Source organism: Natrix helvetica, assembly GCF_964273705.1.
Source record: "Natrix helvetica genome assembly, chromosome: W".
Lineage (NCBI taxonomy): Eukaryota > Metazoa > Chordata > Lepidosauria > Squamata > Natricidae > Natrix > Natrix helvetica.
The window spans coordinates 78098191-78126088 of NC_138555.1; the positions used below are offsets into that span (position 1 = coordinate 78098191).

At 45.1% G+C, this 27898-nt stretch overlaps 1 protein-coding gene and 1 long non-coding RNA gene across 2 annotated transcripts in view; both read left to right on the plus strand.

The window, feature by feature from the left end:
- LOC309400500 overlaps positions 1-25488 on the plus strand; it is a 37078-nt gene extending 11590 nt beyond the window's left edge. The window contains exon 2 of the long non-coding RNA XR_014176667.1: positions 24790-25488. This is a non-coding gene — a long non-coding RNA (uncharacterized lncRNA). The remainder of the gene's footprint in view (positions 1-24789) is intronic.
- LOC309400498 ((Lyso)-N-acylphosphatidylethanolamine lipase-like) lies at positions 611-25488 on the plus strand. The gene is made up of 7 exons (XM_081969026.1): positions 611-888; positions 10138-10226; positions 12127-12502; positions 14492-14646; positions 17633-17744; positions 20773-20959; positions 22100-25488. The coding sequence occupies exons 1-7, from the start codon at positions 866-868 to the stop codon at positions 22187-22189; spliced, it is 1032 nt and encodes a 343-aa protein (XP_081825152.1). The 5' UTR covers positions 611-865; the 3' UTR covers positions 22190-25488.
- Positions 25489-27898: the final 2410 nt, after the last annotated feature.

Sequence of the window (27898 nt, forward strand, 5' to 3'; positions counted from 1 at the left end):
TATATATATATTCTCCTTATTTCTAGGTTGAATCTCTCCTTGATCAGTTTCCATGCGTTATTCCTCGTCTGGCCTTCAGGTGCCTTGGAAAATAGGATGACATGACCCCCCCCCTCTCTCAGGCAAACCCCTCAAATATTGGAACTAGGATTTGATCTGCAAAGCTCAGCAGCCTGCGAGATCATGCCAATTGCAATTGCATTGCAATCTTAGCAGTTTGCATGAATGCAAGGCGTCTTCTTCGTTCGGTCCTTTGCAGTTGCCTTTGCAAAAAAAAAACCCGCCCCTCTGAATTGAAGGACCCCCTCGTCATTTGCGAAAGAGCTCAGAAAGTGGGGAGGGGGGGGAGCAGGGAAAAAGGAGAGAGACCATAATCCGTTGGGGGATAAACCTGCCTCTTGCATCCAGCACCTTCTGCCATGCAAGACCCCCATCTCTTCCAGCTGGTTGCAATGGCAGCTGTCGTTGGATCAGCCCACTCTCCCCTCCTGTCAATCAAGCCCCCCAGGCCCCTCCCCTCTTTGTGACGCCTGCCTCCTTTCCTCCTCCTCTCCCCCCCAGTCAGCTTTCCACCACCTGATCGCCCGCCCACCCACCCACCCACCCCAGGCAGGAGGGAGCACCAGGGAGGGCTGCCGCGCTCTCTTTTGGAGCTTCCCTCCGGCCGACCCCGGCCCTTCCCTCCAATCCAAAACCCAGCAGGAACGTTCCTCAACCGCCTCCTCCTTCTTCTTTTTTTTTGCCCCCGCCCAATCCATTCATAAAATGTAAGCCCCGCCCCTGCCAGAAGCTGGCCACGCCCCCGTTCTGAACGACCCCGCCTTCCCCCGCCCAGCTGTTGCGATGCGTTCCTTCTTGAGGAGCCATGGAAGAAGACCTTGAGCCGTCGTAAGTCCGGGGCTGGCTTTCCTAGGGGAGGGAGGGAGGGGGGGAGGGCAGGAGAGGGAGGTGGGAGGGGGCTGCCCCGCCTTTCTGGGCTTTCCTGGGGAGGGGTCTTCCCCAAAGGGGGAGGGGGAGGAGGAGGAGGGGGAGGAAGCCCCAGATTCCCTTGCAACATCTGGACTGGAGGGGGTCCTTGTCCATGAGAAGCAAGGCTGGTGGGCAGGAGAAAGCAGGATCAATGGTTGTTGCTTTTGAAGCCCCTGGTTGTGTAATTGTGTATCCGTTTGTGGGGGCGGCTGGCAGCATGGAATTATTCTACTTAAATCTGTTTTTTTTTTTTTTGAATTCTTGGCTTCTTGTCCTTGCTCAGCCCAGCACTTTTTGGCCTCTTTACATTTGCTTTCCTAGTTCCTTCCTAGCGGCAGGGCTTGTCCTGGATTGTTGTGGTGTGTGGTGTGCGGTTTGGTTGTGCTTAAACCCTGAGTCATGGTTACAAAACTCTCCCTAATCCAGCTGACGAAACACTCCTGAGAGCTACAGCGACAGGAGGGCGATATTCCAAATGGAATAAAACAATGGAATTCTTGATTGGCCAAGTGCGATTGGACACACGAAGAATTTGCCTTTGGGGCCTAAGCTTTCAGTGTACATAAAGATATAATCATTGCGATGGGTGGCGGGGGGGGGGGGAGAGGGAAGAACAGAAAACAAACCATAACAAGTGTTTTAAATGGGAGTTGGGGAGGGGGCTGTCACTTAAAACCTGTCCAGGACGATGGAGATCAAGTGATAGAAAATGAAGAAGCGAAAGTGCTCAGGGACTCTCAAATTCAGACACAACAAAACACCTGTTGCATAACACCCAAAAAACCTGGACAGTGGATGTAGCAATACTTAAGAGAAGGCGTTAGAGGAGAGAAAGAACTGGAGCAATAATAACACAATCTAAAGCGAAAGGTGAAAGTTCCCCTCGCAGATATGTGCTAGTCGTTCCCAACTCTAGGGGGCGTTGCTCATCTCCGTTTCAAAGCCCAAGAGCCGGCGCTGTCCGAAGACGTTCTCCGTGGTCATGTGGCCGGCAATGACTAAACGCCGAAGGCTCACGGAACACTGTTACCTTCCCAGCCAAAGGTGGTTCCTATTTTTCTACTTGCATTTTCTGATGAATAAGCTCAGTGTCTTAGCCACTGAGCCACCTAACACAATATAAAGACCTGCTAATATAAGTGGCAAGATTTGTGGCAAAAGAAAACAAACTACTAGAATGAAATCAACGTCGCTTTTATTTGACATTATTTTTAATTGGGAGCACACCAGCCACATAATACACACAATACGTGCGATACACACACACACACATTCTCAATATATAAATATATATGGAAGAGAGCTAGTTTGATTTTGTGGTTAAGGCACTAGGAAAGAAAAGTCACCAGGAAGCCGTGACTTCTAGTCCTTCCCTACATGTGAAAGCCAGCTGAGTAACTTTGGCCCACTCCTTCTCAGCTAGACCCACCTCACAGGGTTGTTGTTGATAATAGGAGGAGGAAGAAGAAGTATGGGCTATGTCCGCTGCCTTGAGCAATTTATAAAAAAATGGGGAGAAAAAAAAAACTGTTTTAAAAATACCAATAGCAATAAGCTAGATACAATCCTAAAGCATCAGTTCAATACTATGGGCATTGACAAAAATCATCAGCCAATTGCAAAAAGGCAGCTTTACTGGAACGGCTTACAGTCTCTGTCAATACAGAATAACAAGAGTTGGAAGGGCTCCTCGGAGGTCTTCTAGTCTAACTCCCCGCTCAAGCAGGAGACCCTCTACTAAATGGTTGTCCAGTCTCTTCTTTAAAAACTCCAGTGTTGGAGCACAGCTTCTGGAGGCAGTGATTAATGGTTCTAACTATTATTACCTTTAATATTATCAAACAACATTATCTGCTTAAGCCAGGTCCTTTGGAAGGCCTTGATAGGCGGATAAAAATGCCAACTCCAGTCTACAAACACCTGGCTGGCTGTGTGGGAGAGACCAGCTAAGATGATAATAATTGTTATTTATTACGATGGGTGTCAAACTCCCAGGTCCTTGTGGGGAAAAAAAAAATTGGGGAAGATTTCCCGAGACTTTACAATACAATACAATAGTAGAGTTGGAAGGGACCTTGGAGGTCTTCTAGTCCAACCCCCTGCCTAGGCAGGAAACCGTATAACATTTCAGACAAATGGCTATCCAACATCTTCTTAAAGACTTCCAGTGTTCACAAAAACTTTACATAAAGAGGGTCGATATGCTTTCTGCAAAGAATTGTCCTTAATCTCCCGTATTTGATTTCTCAGCCGTTAATGCCGAGCCCTAAGATTTGAGGATTACGCCTGCCTTTGTCAGCAAAAGCAGGCTGGTAAGAAGGTAGATTGAAATGCAGCCGGGCTTTATCCTCTGCCGGCTTCTAGAAAGTGCCAAGAAGAGGCCAGCGCTGGGGGGGACTGGCACGGACCGAATAAAACTTCACAAAAGCTAGGTCCCCAAACAGTGCAAAGGCAAAGAAAGGGAGGGCAGCTAGCTTGGAGCTGGGTCCCTGGGCTTCAACAAATGAGTTTAAGCACTGCTTCACAACTTCTTTTTCTGTTGCTAGGATGCCTGTGATTCTCCTTCCCAAAGAGACAAGGGACTTTTCTCCCCTTGCTAAATAAAAATAAAAATTCGGGAAGAGTCTGCGGCTACTTCCACCGTCCAAGCCTTAGGCGAAACCAGCTGGCATTTCTTTGAAGTTTCGTTTCAAAAAAGGCAGCACGTCAAAACCAAACTGGGAAACTTCTTTCAAGGAGTTGCCCTACAGTACTCGGTGAATTTATTTATTTATTTATTTATTTTATTTATTTTATTTATTTTATTAAATTTGTTAGCCGCTCCCTCTCCCCAAAGGGACTCGGGGCGGCGTACAATAAATAAAAACACATATTATAAAATTACACATTGTACGGAGGAGGTATAAAAACACAATACAATCATTATAATAACATAGAAATATTAAAATAAGTTAAAATTAAATACCCCAATGGAGATTACAAGTTTAAAAATTGCCAGGAGGGGTAAATATGGAACTATGGTTGAGCCAGGCCTGCTGGTTGAAAAAGGTGGGTCTTGAGTTTTGAACGGAAGGAGCGGAGGTCGGTGGTAATCCTAATATCCAGGGGGAGGTCATTCCAGAGGGCTGGGCCCATCACAGAGAAGGCCCTACTCCTGGGCGCCGTCCTTTGGCACTGCTTAGTGGACGGCACCTGGAGAAGTCCCTCTCTGTGAGAGCGAAAGGGAGAAAATACTCCAGGTATGCTCAGAGGCCTTTATAACGTTGTGCATTGTTCTAAAATCTGTTGGAAGAGATGTCCATCTGGGGAAAAAGACCCTGGAAACATGACGGGCTGCTTGGAAAGATGGTTTTAATGGTGGACAGGACCACATGCCTTGAAGTATGTTGGGTGAAGATGACAAAAAGGGGAGAGATGCTGAGAGTGCCTGGGTTTTATACCCACTCTGGGCTTTTGAATTTGAGCTTGTATTCTGATTGGTCCCATGTAGGCCGTCCTGAGTCCCAAGCTTGGTTGAGTCTTGCTGGGTGATGATTTATTGGAAAGGCTTTGGGCAATTCCTCTATGGCTGTGACTAAAGGAGATATATCTTTGTTATGTAGAATAGACTGCCCCAGGCCTTATTGACAAAGGTGGGGGTGGGGTAGGGTGGCTAAGTTTCTGCCTGGGTGGGGGGGAATATTCCGCCCTTTTAATATTTCCTAAAATACCTCATTTTTCCTAGGAGAGGAGCGGGTGCTAACTCCCTACAAATCTCACAGGGTCACATTTATGGGGGAAACCGGAGGAGGAAGGCAGCTTCGATACGTGTTATTTGTAAAAAAATCATAAAAGTGGGATACAAATAAATAATTAGGAATTGCAGGGATTGGGTAGATGTCTAGTATAAGGAAAAGAAGGAACGGGGGTGGGTGGGTGATGGGATAGCAGTGTTCCCATATTTGAGGGGCTGTCATAAAAGAAGAGGAACAACCTATTCTCCAAAGCCAACGGTTGGAAACCCATCAAGAAAAGAACAAACCTAGAACTAAGGAGACATGTCTTGACAGAACAATTCATCTGTGGAACTGCTTAACGCCAGAAGTTATGGGTGCTCCAACTGGAGGTTTTAATATAAAACAAAATGGACAATTTGTTTGAAACGGTATAGGCCAAGGTTTCCTGCCTGGGCTGGGGGGGGGGGGGGTTAAACTAGTAGTCCACCTAGGACCCTTCCAACTCTGTTTACAATACAATACAATACAATAATACAATCCAATACAACAGCAGAGTTGGAAGGGACCTTGGAGGTCTTCTAGTCCAACCCCCTGCCTAGGCAGGAAACCCTATACCGTTTCAGACAAATGGCTATCCAACATCTTCTTAAAGACTTCCAGTGTTGGGGCATTCACAACTTCCGGAGGCAAGCTGTTCCACTGATTAATTGTTCTAACTGTCAGGAAATTTCTCCTCAGTTCTAAGTTGCTTCTCTCCTTGATTAGTTTCCACCCATTGCTTCTTGTTCTACCCTCAGGTGCCCTGGAGAATAGTTTGACTCCCTCTTCTTTGTGGCAACCCCGAGATATTGGAACCCTGCTATCATGTCTTCCCCTAGTCCTTCTTTTCATTCATTCACTCTGATTTTAATGTTATTTTTATTCATTCTATTTTATATGAATGAATCTCTAGTCTGATTGCATTTGCAATCCCTGGCACCTCAAAAGTCAATGAGTGACTTGTGATCCCCACTCAAAAAAAGTCATAATTTATGTTAATTACTCTCTGGAAACCCTATGCCGTTTCAGACAAATGGCTATCCAACATCTTGTTAAAGACTTCCAGTGTTGGGGCATTCACAACTTCTGGAGGCAACTTCTGTTCCACAGATGAATTGTTCTCGCTGCATTATTCTGAATAGCTTGCCTTCAGAAGTTGTGGGTGGAGGATTTGAATAAGAGATTGGACAGGCATTGGGCAGAATGCCATAGGGCCGTGATGGCGTACCAATGTGGAGCCCAGAGCCACCTCTGCGGCCACGCGAGTCGTCGCCCAAGTCAGCGCGACCCCTACTTCGGTACTAGCTGGCCTCCCTGAAGCCTCCTGGGACCAAAAACGAGGCACAGGGGGAACTCCATCCATTCCCCTGCGCGCACATCTGCGTGAAACCCCGCACCCTCACGCATGCCTGCATGCCCCCCCCATGTATGTGCACACACCTCCCGCCAGACAACTGATTTTTGAGTCTGCTGGGAGACGTTGCACGCCTATCCCGTGTCCCAATTTTTGGGTCCAAAGGAGGCTTCAGGGGAGGCCTGTTAGCATCAAAACGGGAGTTGCGGGCATATGCGCAGGGCATGCACGGGGGGGGGGGGGGCTGCGGGAGGAAAAAAAAGGCTTGCCACCACTGCCATACGGTTTCCTGCTTGGGCAGGGGTTAGGCTAGAAGACCCTTCCAACTCTGTTATTCTGTTTTTCTGTATAACAACAATAATCCTTGGCATTGACACATTTGCCACCAGTCAATTGCAGAAGGCGGCTTTACCTGGAACAGCTTCCGTCCTGCGATGATATCTGTAACCACCGTCAAACATCCAGGTTTACCTATCCTAGGTCCTTGGTAAGGACTCGATAGGTAGGCATAAATGCCTTCCTCCCTCCCTCCCTCCCAGCCTTGAGCTCGGCATTAAAAGTTACAACAGGGTGCATGTACCAACAGAGAATGTAATTCATTGGTATGCCTGCCGTGCCGTAAGCCGCAGGGACAGCTTGTGCTTTATTGTGTGAAACCGCAAGTTGTGTAGCATAAGTCCTTCATTGTTTCCTTCTTTCCCGCTGCCAGTCGGAGAGAGAGAACAGGCGAGAGATAAAGAAGGAAGACTCTGTTGCACACCTCTTGCCACACTTGTGTCTGTGCGTGGAAGACCCTCTTTTCTGGCTCATCGGCTGACCTTTGCAGAGGTTGGCATCTGGATGCAGATGTGCAGGCATTGCCGAACCACCAGTGCAATTGCTAAACCCAGCTGGGGAAGCCACGTTCACCCGCTCTGCTCTGAGCAATGGTGCCACTTTGGGACTCATATAATGGAGTGTAGCTCTCCCCTCCCCTGTTTACAACTGTGTAATATCTTGCTTTGGGATTGGGGTGATTGAATAGAGCTGAGCATTTACTGGCCGGGTGCCCTCCCTGATGCCTCTGCAGAGTTTGCAGCAGATATTTTCTCTTTGCGCCTTGATAGAGTGACCAATATCGCTGCCTAGGATTGAACTTTCAACCTTCCGAGTAGGAGGCGAGCATCTTTACCTCTAGGCCACCTGTGGCTACTCATACAATGGATTGTGGTGTTCTCCGCAAATAAAGGATCAAGCTGAGTGACTTGGATTCCGATCTGTGCCTTGAAGCCCACTGCAAGTAGTCCTCTACTTATGACTGATAATGACCCAGACATTTCAGTCATAAGTCATGAAGGTCATTAAGCGGGTCACCACGTAGTTTTGCAACTTTTCACCCCCTTCCCAGTGGTCATTAAAAATACTGCCGTCCTTAAGTGAAATCTGCACTCGTTACACAAACACCACGGTTTTTAAACGAATCCATTTTCTTCAGTGGAAGTTATTTTGCTGGACGTTCATGCCAGAAACCGGTCTTTAAAAATGCCAAAAATTGTGGTCACAGGATACCAGGACACACAAATGGCCATAAATGTGAATCAGTTGCCAAAATGTGATTACATGAGGAATATTTGTGTTGTATTCATCACTGTCAAAACTCTGGAACCCGGTTTTAATTACCCAGAGCGGGATGGAGCCCGTTAAAAAGCCCATTAAACACAAATGAATGTGTGTTGTCGCCGGGGTGGGGAGGTTATTATTTTATTTATTTTATAATTAATTTCTTTTTAACTTTTGGGATGTGTGTTTTTTAATGTTGTACGCCGCCCTGAGTTCTTTGGGAGAAGGGTGGCATATAAATCCAATAAAAAACAAACAAAACAAAAACAAAACAAAACAATATTTTAAAATTATTTTTATTTATTTTAGATTGTGCTCTTACGTCTTCTTGTAAGCCGCCTTGAGTCACCGTGTACGAGTAAACGGCAATATAAATTTAAACTGAGAGAAATATGTGAACTAAATCAATAACTCTGAGGATTATTTAAAGATAAATGTAAACTGACAGAAATCTTCTAAAATAAATAAATAAATAAATAACTGAGTATATTTCAGCAAATTGATATTCCTGTTATAAATCAATAACTCTGAGGGGTTATTTAAATGTATAAACTTAAACATAAATTTAAACTGACAGAAATCTCCTAAAATAAATAAATAACTGAGAAGATTTAAGCAAATTTATATTCCTGTTCTAAATCAATAACTCTGAGGGCTAATTTTAATGTATAAACTTAAAGATCAATTTAAACTGACAGAAATCTCCTAAAATAAATAAATAAATAAATAAATAACTGAGGGGATTTAAGCAAATTGATATTCCTGTTCTAAATCAATAACTCTGAGGAGTTATTTAAATTTATAAATTTAAAGATCAATTTAAACGTGGGCATATTATAAAATAAATAAGTAACTGAGGAGATGTAAGCTGTGTCTTTATTGTTGTTTCGTGTTGTAACGGCTTGGGTGGTGGGTGGGGCTCATTTGTTGACTAGCGCTGGTTTCCAGATGTCTGGTAGGCGGGAGGTATCGTCACGTTTATTCATGTTGTGGGGGTGTTTCTCTATTTCGATAGCTTCCATAATTATTCTCTTGTTGAAGTGTTCTGTTTTGGAGATAAACATGGTTCCTTCAAAATTAATTTCATGTCCTGTAGTTTTAAGGTGCTGGAAAAGGGAGGAAGTTTTTTTCTTTTTTTCTTTTTTTCTTACTGCGTTCTTGTGTTCTGCGATGCGTGCATTTATTTTCCTGTTCGTTTGTCCTATGTATGTTGCAGGGCAGATTTTGCATGCAACATGAATAAACGTGATGATACCTCCTGCCTATCAGACATCTGGAAACCAGCCCTAGTCAACAAATGAACCCCACCCACCACCTACGCTGTTACAACACGAAACAACAATAGACACACAGCCAGCACCAATCAGCACCAATCTACCAATCATGATACAACCACACAACCAATCACTCCACTTACTGAAACAAAGCCATCACTCCAAACACCCCCACCAAGATTTATAGAAAGACGAGCTCCAATCACATTTTAAGCCCAAAACCCAGCCTGAAGATGGCAAGTGAGACCTCGCAGAAACGTTATATATATATTTGAAGGACAATGCATTATTTACACGCACACACACTGATAACCTAGCGTTGCCCTGATATTTATTTATAGGGGGAAAATGTCCGGACCAAACATAATTTCTAATGTTGGATTTTCCCCTTATCAGAGGGAGCCCCCTTGTGGAGTACTGTGAAGCCATTACCATGGCAACTCCACTGCGCTGTACAGTAGAAGCCATTTTACAGCAGTACAGTAGAAGCCATTTTAAGGCACAACAGGCTACATCTTAACAGAACACACACCCCGAGGGGCGTTAGGGGTGTCTTACCCCCAAAGTATTTGTTTCCAGAGGGTAAGTCATCTGTGTACCATGTTTGGTTGAAATTGCTTGAGGCGTTCCAGAGTTAAGCTGGAACATACACACACAGAGCCATTTATATATATATATATATATTCAATTTAAAAAAAGAGAAAATACAGAAATGATATACAGGAAGACAAAAGACAGGCAATAACATACCCCCCCCCCATAGGTAGATTAATACTTGATGAAATTACATAGCCCAAAGAAAATGAAAATAATAAAATACACCAACCAAAATTAACCTTGAGAGTACTACAGTAAATTGATGTAAATCATCAAAATGTATCTCATATGTGTAATCATTTAATAATGAAGTTGGAATTGCAAGCATTTGAAGGATGCTTCAAGTTGGGAAGATTCATTTAGCTTCTTCATTTAATTGTCATTATTCTCACTGGAGTCTTCCTAGCCTCGGGGGTGGAGTTGGGTGACTTCAATTTTTGGGCATCACAAAGTTGTGAGAGCAGGTTGTTGAAAACAGCCCTCTTTTGCTGTTTGGATCAATGACCATTTGACTGTCTCATGTCCTTTCCCCATCTTTGCTCGATAGTTCTAACCGTGCTCTCCTCGTGGTCTCCTTTCCTTCCTACAGGTCCCAAGGCTGGCTAGGTGGTTGGTTGCCAGCCTGGCGGCCCACATCTATGTCCCACCTCAAGAACGTGGAAGCGCGGATCCTGCAGTGTAAGAACGATTTGTCTGCTCATTTTGGGTGGGTGGGTCCCATCCCTTGTCAAGAGTCACCAAGGAGAGCCGTGGTGGTGGTATTCTGACATAGGCTTCCCAAGAGCAAACTCCTTGTCCCGACAAAAACCCATTTTATTAATTCACCGTGAATTCTGCTCCTTTACATCCAGCAAAGTCTTTCAAGGGAGGATTTATAGTCACAGACCTTATCTGGCTCGATAAGGCCAGATATCTGCAAAACCTGGTAAGGAGTCTCTGGAGTCACGAACCAATTAAGTGAATTCATTGACTCCTGCAAACTCCACTCCCCTTTCTCTCCTCTTTTATTTCCTCTGGGAGGAGCCATTCATGGTCCACCTGTGGCCTTACTCCCAAGTCAACCCTTGTTCTTTAGTTGTTCCCTTCATCTGGCAACTCTGCGCATGCACACACTGGGAACAGGATCCTGCTGTTCCTCTGCCTGACTGATGTCTGACTCCGAAGGCGTCAGACGGCTCTGGCCCGCTCTCTGCCTCCGACACACAGCCCTCATCAGAGCCTTCCCCAGATTCCAGGACTGGCCCATGTTCCTCCCCAACCTCCTCACTGTCTGAATCTGCTGCCAGCTCCGCTGGCCGCTAGCGGGCCAAAACAGGTACAGTGCTTAGAATGGAGTATTGCAGGACTAACTCACTCTTCATTCCAGGAGTTCAATTCTGAGGGACTCAGCCTTCCATCCTTCCGAGATCGGTAAAATGAGGACCCAGATTGCTGGGGGCAATATGCTGATTCTGTAAACCAATTAGAGGGGGCTGTAAAGTAGGTATAATCTTTATTGTCATTGTACTTAAATACAACGAAATTGGTTAAATGCAACGAAAAGCACTATGAAGCAGTATATGTCTAAATCAGGGGTGTCTAACTCAAGGCCCTAGGGCCGAATCCAGCCCGCAGGGTGCTTAGATCTTGGCCATGGGGCTGCCCTGTAGACAGCAAAGTTCCACCCCGCGGTACCTCTGCCAGCGAAAATGGAGCGCCCCCCCCCCCGAGCCCCGTTTTTGCTTGTAGAAGGTTGCAGGAGGCCATCCCAGCCAAAAATGGGCCGCGGGAGGCGGGGCACATGCATGCCCCCCCCCCAAGCTCATTTTCACTGGCAGTGGGTTGGCAAAACTGAAACCAAAAGAAAAGGAGAAATGTTTCCCCTTTTTCATTTGAGCATGCAAGAGGGACAGGAAAGGAGAAGGGGAAGGAGGAAAGAGAAAAAAAAAAGAAGGAAAGATGGGAAGAGAGCAAGGAAGGAAAAATAAGGAAAGGGAGCAAGGAAGAAGAAAAGAGAAGGAAGAGGGAAGGAAAAAGAAGAAAAGGAAGGAAGGAGATTATAATGAGAGCAAAGGAGAGTCTGTGGGAAGTCCTGCCTTAGCACTTGGCTACCACAGGTGCCCCTGACACAAGTGACGTCAAGCTGGCCATGCCCACCTCAGCCACGCCCACCTCAGCCACGCCTACTCCCTCCATATTGCCCCCAACAATCTGGTTCCTCATTTTACAAACTTCAGAAGGATGGAAGGCTGAGTCAATCTTGAGCCTGGTGATATTCGAACTGCCAAATTGCAGGCAGCCGGCAGTCGGCAGAAGTAGCCTGCAGTACTGCATTCTAACCACTACGCCACCAGAACGGTCGTAAAATTGGGCCAAACTCTCTTAGCAACCGTCTTGCTTAGTAATAGAAATTTTGGGGCTCCATGGTGGTCGTAGGTTGAGGACTACCGGCATTCTAGTATGTCACCCCTAATCCTGAATCTCATTCTCTACCGGATAGTTCCCGTTCCTCTGGGTTTCCCAGCAGCTGGAACTGCTGGATTTCAAGTTGGTTTGGCCCTATGTGCTGAAACTCTTGCCGCTTCTTCGTTTTCCCCAGGCCTCCAGAACCGATTTGTGGCCCGCTACGTGCCTCTCCCGAACCAGGCCAAGATCTGGACCATCTCGCTGTCTCCACAATGGGGCAAGGGACGTACCCCTTTGGTGATGGTGCACGGCTTTGGGGGCGGCATCGGGCTGTGGATTCTCAACCTGGACTCGCTAAGCCACCGCCGTCCCCTCCATGCCTTTGACCTCCTGGGCTTTGGACGGAGCTCTCGGCCGCCGTTCCCCAATGACGCCCAAGGGGCCGAGGAAGCCTTTGTGAGCTCCATCGAGGCCTGGCGTGAGGAGATGGGCATCCCCAACATGATCTTGCTGGGTCACAGTTTGGGCGGGTTCCTGGCGGCCTCGTACAGCTTGCAGTACCCGGAGAGGTAAGCTCATCAACCTGGTTCCCAGGTAATTGCATTCCTGTAGGTTCAATCACTTCCCCCTTGGGCTTTTGCTCATCTAGTGAGCTGTCTGGGACTCCAAGAGCTGTTTCTAAGTCAAGATGAACAGGGTGCGGCTTTGTGTGTGTGTGTGTGTGACCCAAGCCTGTTTTGCTTCTTAAAGTGCCAGTTTGGTCTAGATCTGTGATGGCGAACCTATGACATGTGCCATTGCCAGTGGCTATTCATGCATGCTGGCCAGCTGGTCTTCGCGGCCTGAAAACGGCTCCATAAACAGACGTTTTGCAGGCTGTTTTTCAGCCTTTTTCGGGCTATTTTCAGGCTGTTTTGGGGGCCCACAAAACAGCTGAAAATGGCTGGGAAAGCTGTGCCAAAATGGCTGAAAAACTGCCTGAAAAACAGACAAAAATGGCTTGAAAACGGCAAGAAAACTGGCAAAAAAAAAAAAAACAAGCACGCCCACACCGGCCAGCTGGTCTTCGGGTTTCCAGCTTTTCAGCAGGCACACATGCACACATGTTTCAGTTTGCACATCGAAGCAGTTCAAGTCCCATCTTAGCCATGAAAGCCAGCTGGGGGACTTTCAGCCACTCTTCAGGAGGCAGTGAGTTTTAACCCTGTTTTAGGCATGAAAGCCAGCTGAATAACTTTGAGCCAATCCCCAGGAGGCAGTGAGATCTAGTTGTTGTGACCCGCCAGCAGAGCTGGCAGCAGATTCGGACAGTGAGGAGGTTGGGGAGGAACATGGGCCAGTCCTGGAGTCTGGAGAAGGCTCTGATGAGGGCTCTGTGTCGGAGGCAGAGAGGGGGCCAGAGCCGTATGCCAGTTATCAGCTACCTTTGGAGTGAGACATCAGTGAGGCAGAGGAACAGCTGGGACCCGTTCCCAGTGTGCGCATGCACAGAGCTGCCAGACGAAGGGAACAGATAAGGAACAAGGGTCGGCTTGGGAGTAAGGCCACAGGTGGACGGTAAATGGCCCCTCCCATAGGGAATAAAAGAGGAGCAAAAGGGGAGTGGAGCTTGCAGGAGGCAATTAGTTCATTCCTGCATTCTTGCCAAGTATTATCAAAATTACCACTATTATGATGTAGCAAAACCAATGATACCCAGATTCCACACTATTCATGTATTTAATACTTAACTGTATTTTTCGGAGTATAAGACGCACCTTTTTCTCTCAAAAAAGAGGGTGAAAATCTGGGTGCGTCTTATACACTGAATACAGCATTTTTGGCCTCCGGAAACCCCGCCCCCTTTGCAAAAATGGCCATGCATAGCCTTTAGGAGGTTTCCAGAGTACTCCTGGGGACTGGGGAGGGCAACAATGAGTGAAAAATGGGCCATTTCCCCCCCCCCAGCCCCCAGGAGCACTCTATAAGCCTCCTAAAGGCTATGCATGCCCTTTATTAATAAAAAATGGGTCCGTTTTCATGAAAAACGGGCCAGTTTTTTGCTCATTTTGTGGGGGGGCAGCCCCAGAAGCACTCTACAAGCCTCCTAAAGGCTATTCATGCCCTTTTTTTGACAAAAAATGGGCTGTTTTGGGGAGATGTGCAGAGTGCAAAACTTTTTTTTTAAATTTGCCTCTTCAAAACCTTGGTGCGTCTTATACTCCAAAAAATACGGTAACACTTATGTGTTACTGTATTTTTTGGAGTATAAGACGCACCAAGTTCTGTATATTTTTTTAAAAAAAATCTAAAAGAAGCAACCCAAAAGAGAAAAAAAAATGTGAGGAGGGAAGAGGAAAGCAGCAAGTTCCAGTTGTAGTTTTTCAAAGTGAAAGAAGTCGTTCTTACGATGATCCGCCGTTGAAACTAGAACCAAACTCTTCAGAGAACGGAAGAGTTTGATTTTATAGCAATAGGGTTGAGGAAACACTTTTTCCTCCTACGCTGGTTACTGTATTGATGTTGGCCGTATTCCGTTGGAACGGGTGTAATTTGTATCTTGTCCCCTCTTGTCCCAGGGTGAAACATCTAATCCTGGTGGATCCTTGGGGTTTCCCCACACGGCCATCTGATCCAGATCAGGCCCGTACTGCTCCAACTTGGGTCAAGGCTGTAGCTACCGTGTTGGGACGGTCCAACCCTCTGGCCGTCCTTCGAGTTGCAGGACCTTGGGGTGAGTGAAGTTGGCTGGAAGGTTTTGAATCAAAGGTGGCAAGAGTTTGGAGTGGTCTTTCTGAACTATAGAGTTAAGAATAGAATAAGAAAGGGAATAGAATAGAATATGTAGAGTAGAGTAGAGTAGAGTAGAGTAGAATAGAATAGAATAGAATAGAAAATATGGAATAGATAGTAGAGTAGAATAGAATAGAATAGAAAAGGAAATATGGAATGGAATGGATAATAGAGTATAATAGAACAGAATAAAATAGAATAGAATAGAATAGAAAAGAAAATATGGAATGGAATGGATAATAGAGTAGAGCATAATAGAATAGAATAGAAAATATGGAATGGAATGGATAATAGAGTATAATAGAATAGAATAGAATAGAATAGAATAGAATAGAATAGAATAGAATAGAATAGAAAATATGGAATGGATAGTAGAGTAGAGTAGAGTAGAATAGAATAGAATAGAATAGAATAGAAAATATGGAATGGAATGGATAATAGAGTATAATAGAATAGAATAGAATAGAATAGAATAGAATAGAATAGAATAGAAAATATGGAATAGATAGTAGAGTATAATAGAATAGAATAGAATAGAAAAGGAAATATGGAATGGAATGGATAATAGAGTATAATAGAATAGAATAAAATAAAATAGAATAGAATAGAAAAGAAAATATGGAATGGAATGGATAATAGAGTAGAATAGAATAGAATAGAAAATATGGAATGGAATGGATAATAGAGTAGAGCTTAATAGAATAGAATAGAGAAAATATGGAATGGAATGGATAATAGAGTATAATAGAATAGAATAGAATAGAATAGAATAGAAAATATGGAATGGATAGTAGAGGAGTAGAGTAGAATAGAATAGAATAGAATAGAATAGAAAATATGGAATGGAATGGATAATAGAGTAGAATAGAATAGAATAGAAAATATGGAATGGAATAGATAATAGAGTATATAATATAATAGAATAGAATAGAAAATATGGAATGGAATGGATAATAGTGTATAATAGAATAGAATAGAATAGAATAGAATAGAATAGAAAATATGGAATGGATAGTAGAATAGAATAGAATAGAATAGAAAATATGGAATGGAATGGATAATAGAGTAGAGTAGAATAGAATAGAATAGAATAGAAAATATGGAATGGAATGGATAATAGAGTATAATAGAATAGAATAGAATAGAATAGAATAGAATAGAAAATATGGAATGGAATGGATAATAGAGTAGAGTAGAATAGAAAATATGGAATGGAATGGATAATAGAATAGAATAGAATAGAATAGAATAGAAAATATGGAATGGAATGGATAATAGAGTAGAGTAGAATAGAATAGAAAATATGGAATGGAATGGATAATAGAATAGAATAGAATAGAAAATATGGAATGGAATGGATAATAGAGTAGAATAGAATAGAATAGAATAGAATAGAATAGAATAGAATAGAATAGAATAGAAAATATGGAATGGAATGGATAATAGAGTAGAATAGAATAGAATAGAAAATATGGAATGGAATGGATAATAGAGTAGAATAGAATAGAATAGAATAGAATAGAATAGAATAGAATAGAAAATATGGAATGGAATGGATAATAGAGTAGAATAGAATAGAATAGAAAAGAAAAGAAAATATGGAATGGAATTGATAATAATAGAATAGAATAGAAAATATTGAATGGAATGGATAATAGAGTAGAATAGAATAGAATAGAATAGAATAGAAAAGAAAATATGGAATGGAATTGATAATAATAGAATAGAATAGAAAATATGGAATGGAATGGATAATAGAATAGAATAGAATAGAATAGAAAAGAAAAGAAAATATGGAATGGAATTGATAATAATAGAATAGAATAGAAAATATGGAATGGAATGGATAATAGAATAGAATAGAATAGAATAGAAAATATGGAATGGAATGGATAATAGTAGAATAGAATAGAATAGAATAGAAAATATGGAATGGAATGGATAATAGAGTAGAATAGAATAGAATAGAAAAGAAAAGAAAATATGGAATGGAATTGATAATAATAGAATAGAATAGAAAATATGGAATGGAATGGATAGTAGAGTAGAGTAGAGTAGAGTAGAGTAGAGTAGAGTAGAGTAGAGTAGAATAGAACGACCCCTGAGATATTGGAAAACTGCTATCATGTCTCCCCTAGTCCTTCTTTCTCTTAAGCTACCCAGTTCCTGCAACTGTTCTTCATATGTTTTAGCCTCCAGTCCCCTAATCATCTTTGTTGCTCTTCTCTGCACTCTTTCTAGAGTCTCCACATCTTTTCTACATCGTGGTGACCAAAACTGAATGCCGTATTCCAAGTGTGGCCTTACCAAGGCATTATAAAGTAGTATTGACACTTCACCTGATCTTGATTCTATCCCTCTGTTGATGCAGCCTAGAACTGTGTTGGCTTTTTTGGCAGCTGCTGCACACTGCTGGCTCATATTTAAATGGTTCTCCACTAGGACTCTCAAGATCCCTTTCACAGTTACTACTGTTGAGCAAGAAACCACCTATACTGTACCTGTGCATTTCGTTTTTCTTGCCTAAATGTATAACCTTACTCTTTTCACCATTGAATTTCATTTTGTTAGATAGTGCCCTATGTTCAAGTTTGTCAAGATCCTTCTCTATCTTAAGCCTATCTTCTGGAGTGTTGGCTATTCCTGCCAGCTTGGTGTCATCTGCAAATTTGATGAGTTCCCCATTTATCCCCTCGTCCAAATCATTGATGAAGATGTTGAAGAGTACTGGGCCCAAAACAGAGCCTTGGGGTACTCCACTGCATACTTCCCTCTTCCTTGATGTGTGTTAGTCTGCAGGCCTTTGATCCTCTTAGTTGCTCTTCTTTGAACTTTTTCCAAACTTGTCCAAGATTATCCAAAGAATAACTTGACCTCCTCTTCTTTGAGGCAGATGTGTTTATAGAGTATCCAATATTTTTCTCTAGGTCCTGGGCTGGTCCAGCGGTTTCGTCCAGATTTTAAGCAGAAGTTTGCCAATTTTTTTGACGACGACACCATCTCTGAATACATCTACCACTGCAATGCCCAGACGCCGAGGTGAGGAAGCCACCGGTCCATCCATGTGTCCACCTGTTAGCTGTGGCCCCAGTAAGAGGCATCCTGTTTGAGTGGTGGCAAGAGAGGACTAGACAGATCCCAGTCTAATAGTTGTGAAGCAGTGGTGGGTTCCTACCGGTACGGACCGCTTTGGCCAAACCAGTAGTGGTATGGCGGCCTGCGGAGCTGGAACCATCCGCGACCCAGGTCTGCCACGCCCCTGAACCAGCTCCCCGGTCTCTTCTCCCATCGGTGCCATGTTCCTGTGCATGCACAGAACAGTTTTCAGTCAACTGCGCATGCACAGCGGCGGGTGTGCGAGCAAGCGAAGAGAGCAACACGTGTAAAACGGCTCTCAGCGAACCGGTAGTAAACTGGTTAGGAGCCCACCACCACTGTGAAGATAAGTGGCATTGAGGATGGTGATAAGCCAGTGAAACATTAGTACAGGTAGCCGAGGGATGACCCCAATGGGGGCCCGAAACGTATGTTGTTAAGTGAAACATTTGTCAAGTGAGTTTGCCGCGTTTCCCGACTTTTCTTGCCAGGGTTGTTAAGAAAATCGTTGCATTTGTTAAGTGAGTCACAGTATTGTGAAGCGATTTCCCCATTGACTGCTTGTCAGGTGGTGGCAAAAGGGATTGCATGCAACCGTCATAAATGTGGGTCAGTTGTCAAGCCTCCGAATTTTGACCGCGTGGCCATGCAACGGTCGTATGTGTGAAAAACGGTCACAGATCATTTTGGGGGCGGGGGGGTTGTACCTTTGACAAGTCACTAAATGAACTGTTGTACGTTGACCTGACTTATGACCAATCACTTAAAGTTACAATCTGGATGTGACGTTCTGAAGGTTTTCCCCCACCTCCCCAAAGCCACATTGGGCGCCCGGCAACGCAACAAATGTGCTGGTGGCCCATTTGCTGTGTCCTGCGGCCATGCGTGACTGCATTTTATGATGGTTTTGTCCAAACCCATCACTTCTCATTTTCTGCAAAACCACACCCGACGAAAAGGGTTGGTTCGCTCAACAAGTTTAACGACAACCACCACCAAAAAAAAAAAAAAAAAAAGACATAAAACTAGATTGGTCACGTGATGGACTTCTTTTACGTCCGTTATGGCTGATGAGCACAATGGGCAGGTTCCATGATGGTCGTATCTTGAGGACTCTATATAAGAAACCAGGGATGAAATTCTAATGGTTTTGGGCCAGTTTGCCTGAACCGGTAGTAGAAAAAAAAATGCTTGACAAAGCTTGCGCTGCGCAATGGTAAGAAATTTTTTAAAAACTTTATTTTTAGCATTTGGGGGTCTGTTTTTCTTCACAGGTGGCTTCCCTGAGATCTGTTAGGCCAAAAACGGGGGGGGGGGAGGGTTGCGGCGAAAGAAATGAAAGGAAAGGAAAGGAAGGAACAAAGAAAGAAAGAAAGAAAGAAAGAAAGAAAGAAAGAAAGAAAGAAAGAAAGAAAGAAAGAAAGAAAGAAAGAAAAGGAAGGAGAGAGAAAGAGAGAGAGAGAGAGAAAGAAAAGAAAGAAAAATAAGGAAAGAAAGAAAGAAAGAAAAGGAAGGAGAGAGAGAAAGAGAAAGAGAGAGAGAAAGGGAAAGAAAAGAAAGAAAGAGAAGGAAGGAAGGAAGGAAGGAAAAAGGGAGGAAAGACCACAAACCTGGCACTAGACACAGCTACCTTGAAAGAGGACAGCAATCCAGGACTGGAAGTTTATATATACGGTACATATATACAGACATATACATGATAGATAGTCTTTACCACTCAGCTAAGGACACAAGGAGAGAAATGAGATACACAACAAGAGGGAGAAACGCCCTCTAATGAGCACCTCTTTATAGACACCTCTTTTGAAGGGTAAATGACTTGTGTGGACCCCATCAGAGTCATAAATAGGCGAGGACCACAAACCTGGCACTATAACACAGCTTCAGAGGATGCCTTGAAAGAGCACAGCAGTCCAGGGCTGGAAAGGACCTGGAGGTCATCTAGTCCAAACCACTGCTCCACCAGGACATTGTTAAAGTGAGTTTCTGTCTTTTGACAACCCCCCTCCCAGTCACATGGCTACATTGCAAAGCCCACTCAGTCACATGACCCCCCCAACGAGCCACACCCACAGTAGAGGAAAAAAATTAGATTTCACCACTGTAAGAAATGCAGGGAAAAGTTGTATTCTTTAAACTTTAAAACGGAGTGGAGTTTGGATGCAATGGGAAATATTTTAGGCTTCCCAATGATACTAAGTCCGGGGTGGCAAATCTATGGCACGACCCAGGTCAGTTCTTCTGCGCATGCGTGCGCACCTCCCACCGGCCAGCTGATTTTCAGGTCTCTGCTGGGAGAGGTGTGAGCATGCGCAGGGGGGAGGGGGGGATCGCACTCGCATGCGTGGGGGAAGCGGCACCCTCCGTACCCAATTTTTGGTCCCAGGAGGCTTCAGGGAGGCCTGCTGGCACCAAAATGGGGGTCATGCATGCATGCGCTGGGGTGGGGCCTACAGGGGGAGGCATTGGATTATGGGTGTGAGCATGTGCGCGCGCACCTTTGGCCCCCGAGGGAAAAAAGGTTTGCCATCCCTGTACTAAGTGGAGGTCAGGCTGTTAGTATTAATCATCGTAGAATCACTAGAAGGGACGCTGGAAGTCTGCCGCTCCATCCCTCCTGCCCAAGTAAAGAGTGATTACTCTATGATTCCAGATTACTCTATGATTCCAGACCAACGGCTGTCCCATATTTTCTTCAAAATCTCCATTGAATGGAGCAGCCACCATTGCGGGAGATGAAATTATGTCGTTACGTCTTCCCTTGTCCCAAAGGTGCTTTTTCCAAGGGGCAACTGGACTTCCTGGCGTTTCTTGGAAGAGTTGAAGAAGCTTCTTGGACGAGAAGCCAAAGGTCCTCCGAGCAAAACCGGAAAGCCCAGTTGTCTCTTGAAAAAGCATCCTTTGGGACAACCATTGACCTTGGATGACTGAGGATCTCAGACAGATGCCCTCTCTTCTTGTTCTGCATCAGTGGGGAGGCAGCGTTCAAGGCCATGACCGAATCCCTGGGATGGGCCCGCCGTCCCATGTTGCAACGCATCCACATGATCCAGCGTGACTTGCCCATCACCCTGATCTACGGAGCCAATTCCTGGATCGATACCAGCACTGGGGAGAAGGTCAGGTACCTACGGCCGGGATGCTACGTTAAGGACATGGTAAGGCCTTGGCCCAGAGTATGGGGCTTCTACAAATAGGGTCATCAGGCATAAAATTCATTCTCTCCCTCCCTATCTCCCTCTTTCTCTCTGTCCCTCCCTCCCTATCTCTCTCCCTCACTCTTTCACCCTCTATCTCTCTCTCCCTCCCTTCTTCTCTCTCCCCCCCCCTCTCTCTCTCTCCCTCTTTCCTTCCACCTCTCTTTTTCTCCCTCCCTCCACCTATCTTCCTCACTCACTCTCCCTGCCTTTCTATCTCTCTCTCTCTCCCTTTTTTCCTTCCCCCTCTTTCCCTCTTTCTCTCCCTCTTTCCCTCCCTCTCCCTCCCTTCTCCCTCTCTCCCCTTCCTTCCCTCCCCCCTCTCTCCCCCACACTCTTTCACCCTCTCTTCCCCTCCCTACCTTCCTCTCTCTCCCCCTTCTCTCTCTCCCTCCCTCCACCTATCTTCCTCCCTCACTCTCCCTGCCTTTCTATCTCTCTCTCTCTCCCTTTATCCCTCCCCCTCTTTCCCTCTTTCTCTCCCTCTTTCCCTCCCTCTCCCTCCCTTCTCCCTCTCTCCCCTTCCTTCCCCCCCTCTCTCCCTCCCTCCCTTTCTATTTCTCTCCCTCTTTACATCCCTCTCTCACTCACTCTTTCACCCTCTCTCCCCCTCCCTCTCTTCCTCTCTCCCCCTCCCTCCTCCCTCTATCTCTCCCACTCCCTTCCTCACTCTTTCACCCTCGCCCTCCCTCTCTCCCTTTCCCTCCCTCCCTCTCTCTCTCCCTCCCTTTCTCTCAACTGGATTTTTCTTGTTTTTCTTGTTTCACTCCTCATCCAAGAAGCTTCTTCAGCTCTGAGTGGACGGTGGGGAACGGAAGGATTGATATTCCTAGCTGCCTGCAAGGAATATAAACCCTTCCCATCCCCACCATCCAGTCAGAGCTGAAGCAGCTTCTTGGATGAGAAGGGAAACGTCTTCAGAGGAAAAAAAAACCAAGAAAAGTCCAGTTGCGTCCTGAAAAACAAAACAAAAAATGCACCTCTGGCACATTTTCACCTCTGGTGTTTCTATCCAAATGCGACGGGGATGGGCCATAGGATAAGTACATCTACCCCCAGCTGAGCATGATGGCTGTTCCTCTTTTTGTCCTCCTCTTCTAGGCCATCCCCAGAGCCTCCCACCACGTCTACGCTGACCAACCCCGGGCCTTCAACACCGCGGTGGAACAAATTTGCGACTCTGTGGATTGACCCGCCCGAACCGGAGTGAAAAAAAAAATAGCTCTTATCATGCCACCTTATCGCTCAGCTGCGGGGAGACGCAGAAGGCACACACGCCACTCTCCGTGCCCTCGGGGCGCCGAAACAGAAATCCCTGTGGATCTGACTTGCGGGTGGATCTCCGGGGATCTCTGCTGTCCAGCCTGCACTCCCTTCCTCTCTCCCCATCCCCTCGAATTGTCTTTCTACTTAAAAGGTTGCAGATCGCCTGCTTTGGGTTAATCCAAGTCTAACCGTTGTATTATTATTATTTTTTTCTGCTAATGTTTTGGTCTCGGTTGGATTGGCGCCATCCCCTCATATTCAATGCTGGTTCCTCGCGACATCGGTTCCAGTGACAGTCCCCGCTCCCGATTTTATTCCTCCTCCTCCTCCTCCTCATTTTCCTTCATCCTGTTCTGACCTAGGCTTCCCAAGACTCTTCCTCCGGATAAAACCTCTTTTCTTTAGTTTAAAGGGAATTCCTCTCCAGCAAAGTCCCGGCCAACGGTCTTTCAAGAGATTTCACAACTGCAGACCCTTATTCGGCTTGGAGAGCTGCCAGGCCAATATCTTCCAAACGCCACGCTGTAGCAGCAATTCCTCGGCAAGAAGTCAGGAACAGATCTTCACCCTAATGAATTGAACTCATTGTCTCCTGCAAACTCCCCTCTCCTCTCGCTCCTCTTTATTCCCTATGGGAGGGGCCATTCACCGTCCACCTGTGCCTTTACTCCTGAGTCGGCCCTTGTTCCTTAACTGTTCCCTTCCCTTGGCAGCTCTGCGCATGCACACATCGGGAACAGGCTCCTGCTGTTCTTCTGCCCCACTGATCTCCGACTCCAAAGGCAGTTGATAACTGTCGGATGGCCGTGGCCCCCTCCCTGCCTCCGACACAGAGCCCTCATCAGAGCCTTCCCCAGACTCCAGGACTGGCCCATGTTCCTCCCCAACCTCCTCCCTGTCTAAGTCTGCCGCCAGCTCCGCTGGCCACTGGCCGGCCACAATACCTGCACCCAATTTTATTCCTCCTCCTCATTTTCCTTCATCCTATCTGTGGTTTCTCCCGACCTTTGTATATTTCAAATGATTGGATTCTGCTATTTTGAATCTCTATGACTACCTTGCTAGATGATGCTAGAGTGCTTCTCTTGGATACTTGGTGCCTTTGGGAATAAACTGTTAGTTGCAGAATTTATCTTTATATATATATCTATATATATTTCTGAAAAGAGATTCTATTAATTCAATGTGGCTAAGATGTCTTTGTCAATGAAGCTTCAGGAAATGCACTAAACCTTTTTGGTGGTCCTCAGAAAGCCCCCAGGTGCTTCAGAGCCTCCCCTGGGTGATTGCTAGAAATGGAAGATGATGTTCTGCAATTTTGAGGAGATCTTTCGGAGAAACGGTGAGAGAGACTGAGTTCTTTTTACCATGATGTCGACACCTGACCTCTTTCTCCTGTATGATGTGGCCATACCTATTTCCCACGTGATATACTCCCTAACCTGAAATTCTTGGTCCCAAATCTTGGTCCCAACCTAAATCCAAGAAGTGGCCAGGCAACGTGTGTCAATTCTCTTTGGAGTGTGCATACTTGTGTAGGAATTTTAAGTGGTTTTTAACACAGAGCACTTAGTTGGAGACTGCAAATACTCATTTTTTTTTGTCTTGAGTTTCTCCAATTCTTCAGGACAGTTTGACCCTTGGTGAAGAACGTATTTTGAGCCAAGCTCGTTCCCAAAATAATTGGGAGAACCTGAGCTCCATCTCACCCCTAAGTTCATGAGATGTTTTCCTTATCCATAACACACATTCCCATAAGGTTCTATTTCCTTGGGCGCGAGAATCACATCCAAGCTTGAATGGGAGAGATTTTTCAGGACAGTGTGTGTAATAACGTCAAAAAAGTGGCGTTTTTCGTAAGCATGAATGTGACCGACGGTCTAGTACAGAAAACTAAGAAACCCAGAAGGGATGGTCAGGTTTGAAAGATGGGGATGCAGTTCAAAAGGAAATCCTCACTTTTAGAACCTCAAAATCATCAGCCGTGGCTTCAGGCCGTGAGAACAGGCCTTTTGTCCTTCCGAAGCCAGGGGAGAATCTGGATCAGAACATGATTTAAGGATCCTGCGCAAAATAGAAGGTATTTGAGAGTTAGCCCCGTACTTAGGCCCTGCAACTGACCTTCAATTTTGTTTGCCCATTCGTGATTCTGAAAGTATCTAGCTGATCCCATCTGGGTTTGGAAGCTGAATGGGGTCAAGGCTAAGAAGCCCCTGAATGAGGATTAAAGATTAATCCTTTAAAGATTAAAACATGATAATTGGTTGATGAGAAGTTTGTCTTGAAGGCTTCATCTGAAACTGTTGTTCTAGTTGTACCCGCGTTTCCCCGAAAATAAGACAGCGTCTTATTTTCTTTTGACCCCCCTGAAATAAGCACTTGGCCTTATTTTTGGGGAGATCTTAATTATTTTTGTGGTGCGTGGTCACCTCGTGGCTGCTGCTGTGTTGCAATATTTTCAGGGGAGGGCTTATTCATGGGAGGGCATGCAGTCAAAAGCCCAATTGGGCTTATTATCCAGGGAGGTCTTATTTTCAGGGAAACGGGGTATTTGCTGTATTTGAATTCCACCACCAAACCATGAGCCTTCTGTCCCAAATCATCCATGTGGGACACTCCAGCTTTAGGAAAAGGTGGATCTTGCAGTTCAACCGATGTGAAAATGAATTGGGGACAGACAAAGAAGAAAGAAACCAGTCAGAATCTGATCATCTGTGGTCCCTGGAAGCTTCCTAGAAGACGAGAGGCCCATACCTCTTGTGAATTCCACCCCACTCCTCAAACTAGCTGCTCTTTTCTAACAGGGCTGGATATCCCTAATGGCTGGGAAGTATGGGCTTTGGACTTTGAACGCCAACATGGAGGCTCGGCCGAGATGGAAAAGATCACACTATATTTCGGGGAAAAGTAAAGCGTTCTTTTTCAAATTAGGTTGCTTCTCTTGTGCGTTCCTGTTAAATTTGTCGGTTGGAACTTGTACCCTGCCTAGATGAAGTTTTAATGGAGGTAGGGTGGAAGTCCAGGTAGTTCATGGAACTGAGGTTATTCAGACAAAGAAGCAAATGGATTGGCTTCTGGAGCACTGTTAATAACAATTTCTAATATTGGGCATAGGAGATAGTCTGGACCGTACCTGATTGATTTCCCAGCAGTGCCGTCTCTGGATTTACCCTTTGTACTAATTTTGTACGTTTATTACAATAAAACGATTGCTTAAAAAAAAACACTTGGGGAATAATTGTGTCTTTGTAAAGCTGTGTGTGTGTGTGTGTGTGTGTGTGGTTTTTTTTTTTTTTACTGCTTTGGGTATGATGTCCCATTCTTCGGATTTAGTGTTTCTCAATTTTAGCAGCTTTTAAGATGTACAGAATAACAAGAGTTTGAAGGGGAACAAACTCACTTGGGTGCTGCCGTAGCTTTAAAAAGAAAATCTTTTTCTCATTTCCATTTATTTTATTGGATTTTTGGCAGGGGTGGGTGCTACGGGTTTCGCCCAGGTTCGGGACAACCCGTAGCTAACGTTATGGCCGGGTTAGAGAACCTTCAAATCCCAACCCTGGCTGGCCATGCCCACCCATTCCCTCCCAGGAGTCTCCACGCAGCCCGTTTTGGGCAGGGCCCGCATGGAAGCTTGGGAAGGGGGAAAAATGGGCCTCCCAGAAGTTCCCAGGGCCTCCGGAGCCTGGGGAAAGCAGTTTTTGCCCTCCCGGAGGCTCGAGGGAAGCCTCCGGAGCCTGGGGAAGGCGAAAACAGCTCCCACCAGCTGTGGTGCAGGAGGCCAACTAGGCCACGCCCGCCATGGCCATGCCCACCCAGTAACCAGACAGAGAACCCGTTGCTGTTAAATTTGTGAAGCCCACCCCTGATTTCTGGCCGCCTTTGGTTCTATAAAAGAACAGCTTTATTTCCATGTTTTCTTCCTCCTCGTTCCTCTCCCCTTGAATTTCCCTGCCTGCTTTAGCATAGCTATTCCAAATTGCTTTTACCATGACTTGGATCTTTCTCCCATCAGTGAAATATGTTGTTTGAAAGGCAGAACAGAATGGAACAGAATAACAAACTTTGAGGGACCTTGGAGGTCTTCTGGTCCAACCTCCTGGTACCTATACCAGTGATAACTAACTTTATTAGTTGACCCCCCTCTCCTCTTTGAGCAGCCCCTCAAACATTGGAAGACTGCTATTATATCATCCCAGTATCCGTGTTCCAATTAATGCACCCATAGAAAGCAAAACTCTGAGACAGGCAAATTCCTCGACAATTTATTGGATACATCGTATCGGCACAACTGGTGAAAGCCGACTCTACAAGTTCCCACGGCTTTCACCTAATTAAAAAAGTAAATGTTTCCCCTTTCCCCCCACGTCACTGGTTTTGTTGTCCAATCCAGTTGCTTTGTTCACTTTACTCCTCCTGAAGCCAGCCACCTGTCAGGATGCCCTTGGTTCCCACAGAAAAACTTTTTTTTTTTTTTTTTTTGCTACAAAACCCCATCTAGCTATTTCCCTCATCCCTGTCCCCTGTTCTGCTTTGCGGCAACTCTGAAGGCTTCAAGATAGCCTCAGTATAGTATAGTATAGCCTTTAGTGTCATAGTGCATCATGTATACAACGAAATTGGTTTTAGCCTCACTGGTGCAATCCATACCAAAAAAATACAAACAAACATAAATAGTATAAAGAAGAATCCCTATGCAAATTCAGTTTTGGTCGCCACAATGTAGAAAAGATGTGGAGACTCTAGAAAGAGTGCAGAGAAGAGCAACAAAGATGATTAGGGGACTGAAGGCTAAAACATATGGAGAACGGTTGCAGGAACTGGGTATGTCAAGTTTAATAGAAAGAAGGACTAGGGGAGACATGATAGCAGCGTTCCAATATCACAGGGGTTGCCACGAAGAAGAGGGAGTCAAACTATTCTCCAAGGCACCTGAGGGTAGAACAAGAAGCAATGGGTGGAAACTAATCAAGGAGAGAAGCAACTTAGAACTGAGGAGAAATTTCCTGACAGTTAGAACAATTAATCAGTGGAACAGAAGTTGCCTTCAGAAGTTGTTGAGGCCCCAACACTGTAAGTCTTTAAGAAGATGTTGGATAGCCATTTGTCTGAAACGGTGTAGGGTTTCCTGCCTAGGCAGGGGGGTTGGACTAGAAGACCTCCAAGATCCCTTTCAACTCTGCTATTGTATTGTAAATAATTAGGAAAAAAAGAAAGAAAAAGTAGTCATACGTTTCCGCGTATGTGTGGAGTGATTGGGGTTGTGTTTAAGAGACTGACAGTCCAAGGGTAGAAACTCTTTTTAAACCTATTTATTCAGCTGGCTATGCTTTGATGTCTTCTGCCCGGTGGTAGAAGTGCGAAGAGACACTGATCAGGGTGTGAATCATCTCTGAGTATCTTCCTTACTCTGCTAAAGCAGCGAGATCTAGCGATGTCATCCAGTGGTGTCAGAGGGCAACCAATGGTTTCTTGTGCCGAATTGATCACTCTCTGTAGTGTCTTCCTGTCCGCAGCTGTTAAATCAGCAGTATAACGCAGTAGGTGAGGACATTTTCTATGGTGGACCGATAGAAAGAGGTCATCAACTGTTGTTCCACCTGATTTCCAGCCAGGTTCACTTCAGGGCTGACCCCC